The 12978-nt window shown below is 35.1% G+C and overlaps 1 protein-coding gene across 1 annotated transcript in view; it reads left to right on the top strand.

Annotated features, from left to right (window-relative positions):
• Window positions 1-12238, top strand: part of LOC6043175 (serine proteinase stubble) — a 55840-nt gene extending 43602 nt beyond the window's left edge. The window contains exons 4-7 of the mRNA XM_038257069.1: window positions 10793-10970; window positions 11065-11212; window positions 11269-11418; window positions 11477-12238. Of these exons, the coding sequence (XP_038112997.1) occupies window positions 10793-10970; window positions 11065-11212; window positions 11269-11418; window positions 11477-11773 (773 nt within the window). The 3' untranslated portion in view covers window positions 11774-12238. The remainder of the gene's footprint in view (window positions 1-10792; window positions 10971-11064; window positions 11213-11268; window positions 11419-11476) is intronic.
• Window positions 12239-12978: the final 740 nt, after the last annotated feature.

Genomic DNA, 12978 nt, shown 5'->3' with positions numbered 1-12978 from the left:
TGTTATTACATCCGAAATGTATGAAATTAACCTGATCATTTGATACCCATATTGCAATAACAATATATTTTTGGATCCTTTAGAGAAAAAAAAAATGCATTTTCGAAATACAGGAAAAATACGTATTTTTGTGAAAATTTTCATGAAATCATAATTTTAATGGATAGCTGACATCATCCCGATTCCAAAACACTATAAATTTTTGATGTTTGCATGATTTTTCATACGATTAAAGCCAATGTCTCCCATATAGCCAAAATCCCATAAGCTCTGTGCTTCAGTTAAGCACTGGGCCGTGCTTAACCGAGGCAGATGAACGGTGCAAAACCGAGGCGTGCAAACCGAGGCATGACTGTACAGTAATTTTTGAAGTGCCTCAAACTATGCCTCTACGCACTTTTTTTTTCAATTTAAATAATAATGGTGCCATTCTAGAGCTAGCAAAACATTTTAAAAGTGGCTGTAAACACATGAAAAAACTAGACAGGCTAAATGTAATGCTAGGAGGTGGTAGAATAGACCAAATACTACCAAAAACAAACATAAACTAAACAAGAAAAAGGCAAATTAAAATACCAAAAAAAAAACAAGAAAAACAAAAACGAGAGAATTAGAATTTTTCGTAGAACAAAAGTTGCTCAAAATGAGCTCCTAAACACGGGAAAAATATTTTTTTCGAAAAACATATTTGGGCAGTAGAGGGTTAACAGAGAAAGACGAATTTGGTTTCATATACTTTAAAAAATATGTTTGCATACAGTTCGAGTACAATTGCAATGTTTCTCAGAAATCGTGATTTAAAAAAAAACACATGTATCATAGAAAATGTTTCTAAAATCACACAGCTTGCAAAAAAAAATAGGAAAGTATTTTTTGTGGTGTTTAACTATTTTTTAATAAATTTTCCTCATAGTCTACTGCAACCTTGTTGATACAGATCGTCGCATATTTACATACCATTTTCGTATAGATAGTTGCTCATATTGTACGAAGACATGTATGGAAAAACCAATGATGCTAAATGTTTTCTATGGTTTTATGAAAGCCCCCAAAAAAGTTTCAGCCAAATAAAAAAAACCAAAATTAATTTCATAAATACAGCCGCACGTGCAGATCATTTTTAATTTAAAAAAAAAAAAAACAAAATATCGCAAAGCGAGTTATTTTTTTCATATAAATTTTACAAATAATTGTGAAAAACAGACAAATGGTTAATTTAACAGCTTGTAAAATAGGGCTAGTAAAAAAACTAAACCAGAGAAATGCAAACAAAAATACATCAAATAGAACAAATTATAGAAAATTGTATTTTTCGTAGACAAAGTCATCAAAGATTAGAGCAACACATGTCTCATGGTGAGAAACATTGGAAAGTGATAAACATTGAATAAAGAAGTTGATTAGCGAAAAAATTGTGCACTGTATTCCGCCGGGGAATTGAACCCCGTTGTATCTCATACCGTGAGAAAGCATCACCGATCTGCCAACGGAACCAAACCACCGTGCTGAGAGGCGACCTCTTAGAACGTGATCTGTTTCTACTGGGTATGACATTTGTTCCATGTCTCCGACGCAACCATAACACCAATTCTTTCGCTCTTCTATTATGTCAATTTCTCTCTCTTTCCAGTGGCTCTCCGAGATCCTTGTGGATCAAGTATATTTTTAGAAGCATTTGTGTCGTTGTTCATTAGGGTCATGGAAAGAGAGAGAAATTGACATAACCCGAGCAGGGGTAAATAACACGGGAATACCAAATTTTGGTATTACTTGGGCAAATAACAGCGACCAAAATGTGCCCTTGGTTGCCCAGTAATAGATGGTAAAATACCATGAAATCATACCAAAAGCTTGTATGTGGAAGGGCACAACAATACCAAACCATGTTATTCCAAAGGTAAAATAATACCACAAAATAAAATCATTTCAATACCAAGTTGAGGTCTTCTGGTTTTTTTGACTATTGCTTGAATACCAAAACTTGGTATTGTCATGGTTTTAATTTTAGGTATTCCCGCGCCCTTGGAAAATCATATTTTGGTATTCCTGTGGTCTTCCACAAACATGATATTGGTATGATTTCATGGTATTTTACCATCTATTACTGGGCAACCAAGAGCACATTTTGGTCGCTGGTATTTGCACAAGTAATACCAAAATTTGCTATTTTCATACCATTTTTAGTGCAGCAGTTGCAGTTAGTGAAAAAACGGAAATGATCCATATGAAACAGGCAAATCTACTCACCTGATGATTCCATGTTGTTTTTAGTGATATTCTTCACCACATTGAATGCATTTGTCATTGATGAACGGCCTGTGCTTGAAGTTCTTGAAGATTCTGAATATTAACAAGATTGAAAAATAAGTATTATTAAAATGAAACTGGATTGAAATTCACCAAAATTCAATAATCTGTTGATTGACTCGTTTTTCAAAGTATTTGGTTATCCCAACTTAGAGAAATTTCAACGTTTTTGAAAAAAATATAAGTGGGTATATCACAAAAAAAATTTAAATCAGCTTTAACATTTTTGGGTTTCAAGTCATTTTAGCGCAAAATTAATTATCTCGCCAAAAATTTAAAAAAATCCAAAGTTTCAGAGAAAATTGATGAAACTTTTCAATACCAAAATAATACCAAAATGTGGCATCCTGACTTAATAAATTTTCCACAATTTCAAAGTCATTTCTGTAGGGGGTATATCAAAAATGTTTAAAATCAAGTTTGAAATTTCCGGTTTTCAATGAAAGCATTCGCTTTGAGACATCATTTTAGAGCAAAATTAATTATTTTGTCAAAATTGGTCAAAATTTTTCCATAGTTTCAGAGGAAATTGATATAACACCTTAATACCAAAATAATACCAAAATGTGCCATCCTGACTTAAAACATTTTCCACAATTTCAAGTCATTTCTGTAGGGGGTATATCAAAAATGTTTAAAATCAAGTTTGAAATTTCCGGTTTTCAATGAAAGCATTCGCTTTGAGACATCATTTTAGAGCAAAATTAATTATTTTGTCAAAATTGGTCAAAATTTTCCCATAGTTTCAGAGGAATTTGATAAAATACTGTAATACCAAAATAATACCAAAATGTGGTGTTCGACCATTGACAAATTCGGCAATTTTGCAATATCAAAACAATACCTTAAATTGGTATGATAGCACATTTTGCTCTTGCATAATCCTTAAGACAAATTTTTAAGGGTCCAGGAATACCAAAATTTGGTATTGATACCAGAGAAAGGTATTATTACGCATTTCCCTTGTTATTTACCCATGCTCGGGAATAGAAGAGCGAAAGAATTGGTGTTATGGTTGCGTCGGAGACATGGAACAAATGTCATACGATTACCCAGTAGAAACAGATCACGTTCTAAGAGGTCGCCTCTCAGCACGGTGGTTTGGTTCCGTTGGCAGATCGTTGATGCTTTCTCACGGTATGAGATAGAACGGGGTTCAATTCCCCGGCGGAATACAGTGCACAATTTTTTCGCTAATCAACTTCTTTATTCAATGTTTATCACTTTCCAATGTTTCTCACCATGAGACATGTGTTGCTCTAATTTATACGGTTACCCTCCTTCTGGGTCAAAACTCAAAATCATCAAAGATATTTTTTCAAATATTCCCTAATTATGATAGAGGGTTAATACAAGCAATGAATATGGATAGGAAGTTTTTCCAAATTATTAATAAAAATGCATATTTCATCAATCAGTTAAATAACAAAAAGGAAATAAAAACAAATTAATTTCGAAACAATTTCTACTCCCATTGTTGACCGCTGACGAAACCGTTTCGACTCGACTCATAATCGATTAATTTTCACAAAATTCAACAATTTTATCCATCTCAATGCCGGCGTTATTAATTGCTCAACAAAATCATAACTTTTGGTTGCGCTCCAGTTACGCACTAAACAGCGCTCTAAATAGTTTAAAACGCCCAATTCACACACCCCTCCTCCTAGGCAAAAATGCACATAAATTAAGCCGTCAAAATATTTAGCGGATTCTGGGCCGTATCGGTCCATTTTTCAACCGAGGTGTCGATTCAGACAGAGCGTGAACAGATGCGTTCAATTCAGTCGGGGCGGCATGGTCCATAAAGCACAAGCCCGCGCCGCTAACCTTGTCTGAGGTTTGTTGAATAACTTGACGATGCTGTTGGCTTTCATGTTGATACAAAGTTAGTGGAATCTGAGCCGTGACTTGTTTGAGATTGCGATCTACAAGTCAAAACAAGTGGAAGGTGTTAAGTGACAAATGTGTGAAATGTCGTTCAACATGTCTGATAATTTATTATTTGGAATATTAAATTTTAATGGTTTTTAGCTTTCTTGATCATTTTTCCATACAATATTATTAATCAAGCTTCAATTACACTTTTATGTTAGAGTCTCACTATTCAGACAAATCAAAACTTAAACTTTTTTCAGTTGCAATTATATATATTTTTATGGACTTATTTAAAAAATGTGAAACCGTGAATCGTTGTTCTATGCTGTTCGTAGAAGTTTAAAAGTGACACCACAAGCCATAAATTACAACAAAAACTCAACTCCACTGTGCAAGTGAAGCAATGAGTAAGATATAAAAAGGGCACATTTTAGATTTAACGCACATGAAGACAAGACAAGACAACAATGCATGGCGATGACGACGACGGGTGAGGTAAATTGGTAAACTGCTCACCTCTTTACAATGCAAAACGCCGAGTGGGTGATACTTTACGTAATTAGGTACAATCAAACGTGCGCACTTTGAGTTGGCTCATTTTTGGCAGTGTTGCCTAAAAATGGATCACAACGCATTGTTGATTGAATTATGAAATTTATTAGCCAAGGGGGTTTGCATTGCTGAGCTGTATCGACAATTGAATAAGACAACCTTCACACAAATCAACCAACCAACTCAACGGTGACTCTCAGTTCCTAGGCAATTTTCCATGCTCGCCGGATAATCTCACTGGAAGTGAAACCATTTTCCCACACTTTCCATTTCAACACAGCCTTGCAAAGTGCCACCCCCTCAAAGTGGAATGTTATGTATGTGATGTGACGTGCATTTCTTCGATAATGAGTTATGGGAGGGCGTTGAACTTTCCAGATCACTTGAACACTTCATCATTTTTCACTACACTTTTACACTGTGTGACACTCCCCTTCATACGAAGCGTAACCAAAACATTACCAAAACATCGCTTCCCCTTAACTGTAACTCTCCTTCACAAACACCATCTTCCCGTTTAGGTGACATTATCAATCTGTTCGACTTTTACCCATCACCGTCATCATCATCATCCTCCTCCTCATCGTCATCATCTTCGTCATCCGGAGGTCCTCGCCCGATCCAACAGAGCTCGGTGTACTCCGGGTACAATCCGAAACCTCCGTACCATCTGTACCCGGTGGTAACCAGCACGAACAACCCCCCTCCCCAGGACTGGGGCTACGAAAGTAACCACCTTGGTAATGGGCATCACCACGGAGGTCCCACGGCCAGCGCCATCTACAGCGATAGGCCGTTCAGTTTCGGAACGAGACCCACGGTTGGACCTCAACCGCCAGGAATTGGAAACATCTTCAGCGGCACCGGAAGTGGGGGTTCCAACGTGCGACCTCCCTCGATTTACAGCTATCCCCAGGCAGGAGGATCCGGAGGAAGTTCCAACCAGTACGAGGACGATGGCTTTGGAATCGACAACGGTACACCGTGAATTCCTCCTTCACACCACACCTCTCTATCTATTCTTCTTGGATGCACCCCGACCGGCTGACCGGAGTCAAATTGGCTATTGGCTTGTAGTTGTTGATACCTGCACCACCCACCATTTCACCACCCCTTCGTAGTTGTCTATCGCTTGTTCTGTCGCTGCGGCAGAACCAACACACCTCAGCACTGCGCAATATCTTTAAGGCACTTTTGACACTTTCGCAAATTGGAATCTATCTTTTACCCTCTAATTAATCAATAAATATTCTAATTCCAGGTCTTCTCGAATCATTCTGCGGTGTTTTGCTGTACGGTATTAAACATTGAAAATAACATCAGTTTTTTTTTTTCCATGTCACAATGATAGAAATTCTGTAATCTAATCCAGTAACTTTGTGTTGATGAATTCGACAACATGGAAATGTTTTCAAAATCGCCAACATTTTTTTTTCGATTTGGAACAACAATGTTATCGATTTTTGTAGTGGAGCAATTCTCTACGAAATCGGTCTTTTTTCTTCAATTTTAATTTTTGTATTTTTTAATTCGACTGAAACTTTTTTGGTGGCTTCGGTATGCCCAAAGAAGCCATTTTGCATCATTAGTTTGTGCATATAATTTTCCATACAAATTTGGCAGCTGTCCATACAAAAATGATGTTTGAAAATTAAAATCTGTATCTTTTGAAGGAATTTTTGATCGATTTGGTGTCTTCGGCAAAGTTGTAGGTATACAGACTACACTGGAAATGATACACGGTAAAAAAATTTGGTGATTTTTTATTTAACTTTTATCACTAAAACTTGATTTGCAAAAACACTATTTTTATTTTTTTTTTTATATGTTTTAGAGGACAAATGCCAACTTTTCAGAAATTTCCAGGTTGTGTCTTTGAGCGAGTTATGAATTTTTTATCAATACTGATATTTTCAAAAAATCGAAATATTGGTCGCAGAATTTTTCAACTTCATTTTTCGATGTAAAATCAAATTTGCAATCGAAAAGTACTTCAGTAAAATTTTGATAAAGTGCACCGTTTTCAAGTTAAATCCATATTTAGGTGACTTTTTTGAAAATAGTCGCAGTTTTTCATTTTTTTAAAATTAGTGCACATGTTTGTACACTTTTGGAAAAAAATATTTTTGAAAATCTGAGAAAATTCTCTATATTTTACTTATTCGGACTTTGTTGATACGATATTTAGTTGCTGAGATATTGCAATGCAAAGGTTTAAAAACAGGAAAATTGATGTTTTCTGTCTCACCTAAACAGCCACCATTTTCAATGTCGATATCTCAGCAACTAATGGTCCGATTTTCAATGTTATATGAAACATTTGTAAATTTCTCTTTTCGAAAAATATTTTCAAAATTTTTAAACCAAGACTAACATTTCAAAAGGGTCAAACATTCAATATTACGCCCTTTTAAAATGTAAGTCTTGGTTTAAAAATTTTGAAAATATTTTTTTCGAAAAGATCGGAAAATTTCACAAATGTTTCATATATTAACAATGAAAATCGCACCATTAGTTGCTGAGATATCGACATTGAAAAATGGTGGGCTGTTTAGGTGAGACTTAGAAAACATCAATTTTCCTGTTTTTAAACCTTTGCATTGCAATATCTCAGCAACTAAATATCGTATCAACAAAGTCCGAATAAGCAAAATATAGAGAATTTTCTCAGCTTTTCAAAAATATTTTTTCCAAAAGTGTGCAAACATGTGCACTAATTTAAAAAAATGAAAAACTGCGACTATTTTCAAAAAAGTCACCTAAATATGGATTTACCTTGAAAACGGTGCACTTTACCAAAATTTTACTAAAGTACTTTTCGATTGCAAATTTGATTTTACATCGAAAAATGAAGTTGAAAAATTTCTGCGACCAATATTTCGATTTTTTGAAAAAATCAGTATTGATAAAAAAAATCATAACTCGCTCAAAGATTTTTTGCACAACCTGGAAATTCCTGAAAAGTTGGCATTTTATGTCCTCTAAAACATATCAAAAAATAAAAAAAATTAAAAATAGTGTTTTTTTGCAAATCAAGTTTTAGTGATAAAAAGTTAAATAAAAAAATCACCAAATTCTTTTTACCGTGTATCATTTTTTTTACAGTGTAGTCTGTCTCCATACCTACAACTTTGCTGAAGACACCAAATCGATAAAAAAAATCCTTCAAAAGATACAGATTTTTGAATTTTCAAACATCATTTTTGTATGGACAGCTACCAAATTTGTATTGAAAATTATATGGACAAACTAATGATGCAAAATGGCTTCTTTGGGCATACCGAAGGCACCAAAAAAGTTTCAGTCGGATTAAAAATACAAAAAAAATCGAATGACCGAAATCTGAGAGAACTGCTCAGTGTATACGAATTCAAAATGGTCATTTCGCCGAATGGACGTTTCGCCGAATTAACAAAATATCGTACAAAGCTATATAAAACTGACACAAATTGTATTAAAGGAAATACACAGGAACTGCAGATACATTTTTTAAAGTTTTTTTTTTCACTCTACCGCTGCCATCAAGGAATTCATAGGGTTTGTGGATAATGCAGAATGAGAAATACTTAGAGTATTTGTAGAAGCTTTATTGTGATGCTTATAATGAGTTGTAGCCATTTAACTTTTTATTCTCATATTTCCTTTTGAAGGTACAAACGTTTAAGGTTTCAATACCTTTGAGTGCATTTTTTCAAACATGAGCAGTTCTTTAAATTTTTAGTATGTTATTTTACATAATTTCCGTTACTTTTTGCATTCTTTTTTTAAGGCAAGTTATTTGTTTTATTTCTGTTGTTTTTTGCATTCATTCAAACATGAGCAGTTTTTTTTAATTTCCGAGCATAAAACTTATAAACAATTATTGTTTGTTTTGCATTTTTTTGTTTTTCATGTAAGTTATATCATTTCTGTGAGTTATTGCATTCCTTCAAACGAGAGCAATTCTTTAAATTTTCATCATGTCATTTGGAATAATTGCTGTGATTTTTGCTTGCTTTGTTTTTCATGTAAGTTGTATAATTTCTGTTAGTTTTTGTATTCTTTGGAACATTAGCAGTTCTTTAAATTTTCAGCATATATTTGTTTTATGTATGTGAGTTTTTGCATTTTTTAAAACAAGAGCATTTCTATGAATTTTCATCATATAATTTTTAATAAATTCTCTGAATTTTAGCATTCTTAGTTTTTAAAGGGAATAATCTTTATTATTTCTGTGGGAGGCCTTTCAGGCCTGTATTTCAAAAAAATATTTTTTTAAGTTAATGATGGCAAAATGAAGGCCTGAATGGGTTAAAAAAAATAGGTTCTTTTAATTTTCAAGTGATGAATAACATTATGAAGGTTAAAGTCACGTAAATCAAATAAAAAACAACAAGTATTAATTTTCAGCATATAATTTTACATTATTTCTGTACATTTTTGCGTTTTTAGTTATTTATACAAAAAAAAATTATTTCTGTGTGTTTTAAAATTCTTTCAAATATAAGCAGTTCTTTTTATTTCTGCTTTAATTTTGAATAATTACTGTAATTTACGGATTCTTTTATTTTTTAAAGCAAATTATTTTAATTATTTCTGTATGATTCTGCATTTTTTTCAAATATGAGCAGTTCCAAAGTAATTCTTTACTTTTTATAAAAGATATAGTTTTATTATGAAATGAAATGGATTTTTTTACCCCCCGAAACAAATTTTTTATAGTTCTTTGTTATGGAGTGTAACATAACACAGCCTTCGCTGTGTGTGCTGCAAATGTTGCAAAAAGGAATATTTTTTTCAGAGTCTTATATTTATCCAACTAGGTTTACAATGTTAGATAAGTACGAAAAATGCTGGAAATAATCAAGTTTTGCAACGAGTTGCGACAAAAAAATTTAAACAGTAATGGATTTTTCTTTTTTGTTTTTTTAAAGTTCAATGATTTAAACATCTTTTCTGCTTTTTAGTTATTTTTGAATATCCCGGGCTCAAGGTGGTTTCAAAAACGCCCACAATAAAAAAATATGTGTATTTGACCATTAAAAAATCTACATTTATGTCACTATGCAATTAAATCGTTTAAGTTCAAACATCTAAATAAATAATTCATCACAAAAACAGAATGGAGCAATTTTAATTTGATTTCAATATTTTTATGGTCGAACTATTAAGCCAATTAATCATATGTATTTTTTCAGACATACGTCATGATAGCACAGTCGTTTAATTTTACAGCAAACTTCTAGATTATCCAATTATTCAGTTTCTAATTTTCTATTTTTTCATTTAAAATTTTAAATTCTTTTCTCATAAAAAGTTAATTTGTATTTTATGGTCAAATTTGGGTTTCAGTTAAGATGTAGGGGATATATACCCATTTTAATCACCCTAAGCCATTCGACCGATTCTCATCACTTTTGCCTTTTTTCCGCTATTAAATCAAAATTTTCAGATGTATCAACAATGGACAGTTGCTTGCTCACTTTTATTTGAGCTATTTATTACTTTGGAACAGTCAAAAACACTTTATGGAAGCTGTAATTCATGATCAAAGTGCTGATAGGCCGATAATAGAAATAGGCTGAGAAAGGGTATAGTTCCCCCATATAAATTTGTATAAGGCTGGAACAAATTTTATTTTAAGTTTTTTTTTTCAAAAAAAACAAAATGTCAACGAAAATAGCTAAAATCAATTAAAAATGCAATCCCCCGCGTTTAGTATCATTTTTAGCAAGTTTGAGTTTATTCAAAAATCTTTTGATTTTTGAAAAAGTATTTTTTTTTTCGGTAAAATTTTTGTTTTCGTTAAATCTTACATTTTCTGAAAACTAGTCAAAATAAAAAAAAAAACTGAACCAGTGTAAATTGCATTTTAAAACACTTTTTCATTCAAATATTGAGACCATGACTTGTTATGAATTTTTTTATATATTTTTTTTGTTCTCAAAAACAGATGATATTTTATATTGTTAATAGCCGTACTCTGAAACACCGGTAACCTGTTAACAATCCGTTATTTTCAAGAGAGTCCTAACAAAGTCCCCCTTCTTTTCTCCCCACCGCATTTTCCTTCCAGGTTGTGGCGAGCTGTACACCCGCACGAACCGGATCGTGGGCGGCCACTCGACGGGCTTCGGAACGCACCCCTGGCAGGCTGCGCTCATCAAGACGGGCTTCCTGACGAAGAAGCTCAGCTGCGGCGGCGCCCTGGTTTCGAACCGATGGGTCGTGACGGCAGCTCACTGCGTGGCCACGTAAACAAACCAAGTTCCTTTGGCGGAGCGGAATTCCGTTGAGATTTGCGGGTTTGAAGGATCTATTGAACTGTGCTTTGATTTTTTTTTCTAGGACTCCCAACAGTAATCTAAAGGTGCGGCTCGGTGAGTGGGACGTGCGAGATCAGGAAGAACGGTTAAACCACGAGGAGTACAGCATCGAGAGGAAGGAGGTGCATCCGAGTTACTCGCCCAGTGATTTCCGGAATGACATTGCGCTGGTAAGTTTTTTGGAAACACCAAAGTGTAGTTTCAGTTTTAAGAAAATTTATTCCAGGTCAAGCTGGACCGCAAGGTCGTCTTCCGGCAGCACATCTTACCGGTGTGTCTGCCGCCAAAGCAAACCAAACTGGTGGGCAAGATGGCCACCGTGGCTGGTTGGGGCCGAACGCGGCACGGCCAAAGTACAGTTCCTTCAGTGTTGCAGGTATTACCTCTTGAAATTAACTTTTATTCAAAAACCATACATTTCGACAAACTTCCAGGAAGTGGACGTCGAGGTGATACCGAACGATCGCTGCCAGCGGTGGTTCCGGGCCGCAGGTCGGCGCGAAACCATCCACGACGTGTTTCTGTGCGCTGGCTACAAGGAGGGTGGCCGCGACAGCTGTCAGGGCGATTCCGGTGGGCCGTTGACGCTGACGCTGGACGGGCGGAAGACGCTGATCGGGTTGGTTTCGTGGGGCATCGGCTGCGGGCGGGAACATTTGCCCGGGGTGTACACCAACATTCAGAAATTTGTGCCTTGGATCGAGAAAGTGATGGGAAAGGAGTTTTCCTGAGCGGGGGAGTAAACGAAATGGTCAGAACGAAGTGTAAATAGTCAAACTGAACTAAAGTAGGGTACTTAAAATAAAACGTTAGTGGTACTAGGGTAATCGAAGTATCGTTAGTGAGGTCAATCATTTACCATGGATGTAAATTTTACAGTACACGCTGTTTTAGAAGCGCAAATGATTCAGAGTTCATACGGATGACCAGCTGTGGAGATAACAAAAAAATAACAGTATTTTCTCATTCAATCATTGCAAACGTCGTTGAAGGTAGTGCGTGGTTTAGTAATTTATTAGTAACTTATTTGAATTAGGTCATCGAACAGCATGGTGCGATTGTCAGCAAAGCCGGATGAAATCGCAAAAGACTAGGATTAGTACTGACTATTACCATATTTTTTATACGACAAAGTTTCTTATAGCATCTAAGCTAGCTGGTAGACTGTAAAGGAAAATAAATGGTCACTTTTGATGAAAATCTACGCTTTGTTTTATTAACTAGTATCACACTATCATGCAATACAAATGATTTTTTTCAAAAATTACAACAAAATATGAAAGGAGAATGGGCAAATTTGTATGGGAGCTGGTCCAAGGATGTACTCGAACGGGACCAACTTTTTTCGAAAGATCTCGCCGAGAAATGAAAAAAAGTCTTCCGGACCAACTCTCTAAACCCCGGGGTTCAAAAGTTACATGTTGTTGAAGTTTGAGCATTTTGAGTAAAAATGTACAAAAAATCGTATTTTTGCTAATTCTAAAATCATTTATAAAATCTCCATTTTATTATGGATTTTGCTCATCTTGACTTCATTCGACGCGTATCAGCAAAAACTATGAGTTCTAATATGTCTTAGCATGATTGAAACATGATTTCTCTTGTTTTTATCCGTTTGAACCGTTTGCGCAAGAGGCATCCCATAGAAAAAAGTCGAAACTTCAAGGTTTTGAAACCGGATCCGACCCAGACTGCTTCAGTGAGTATGAAAGGCTTCAGTGCAATGTTGTAACAACTTATTGGGATGGTCTGAGTCATCCGAGAACTCCTTGGATTTAAGACCGGCGAGTCTACCGCCGTTACAAGCAAGATGTCGGCGGTTTTTGACCACTGATCATACCCGCATGGCTTCAGTGAGTATGGTAGACTACTATGCTGATGTGTTGGAGTGTCCTGGGTTCTCCTAGGACTACCGTAACGAGCAAAATGTCGACCG

Source organism: Culex quinquefasciatus, chromosome 2, assembly GCF_015732765.1.
Source record: "Culex quinquefasciatus strain JHB chromosome 2, VPISU_Cqui_1.0_pri_paternal, whole genome shotgun sequence".
Classification (NCBI taxonomy): Eukaryota; Metazoa; Arthropoda; class Insecta; order Diptera; family Culicidae; genus Culex; species Culex quinquefasciatus.
The sequence above is the reverse complement of the archived record's forward strand: the minus strand, read 5'-3'. Positions and strand labels throughout refer to the sequence as shown.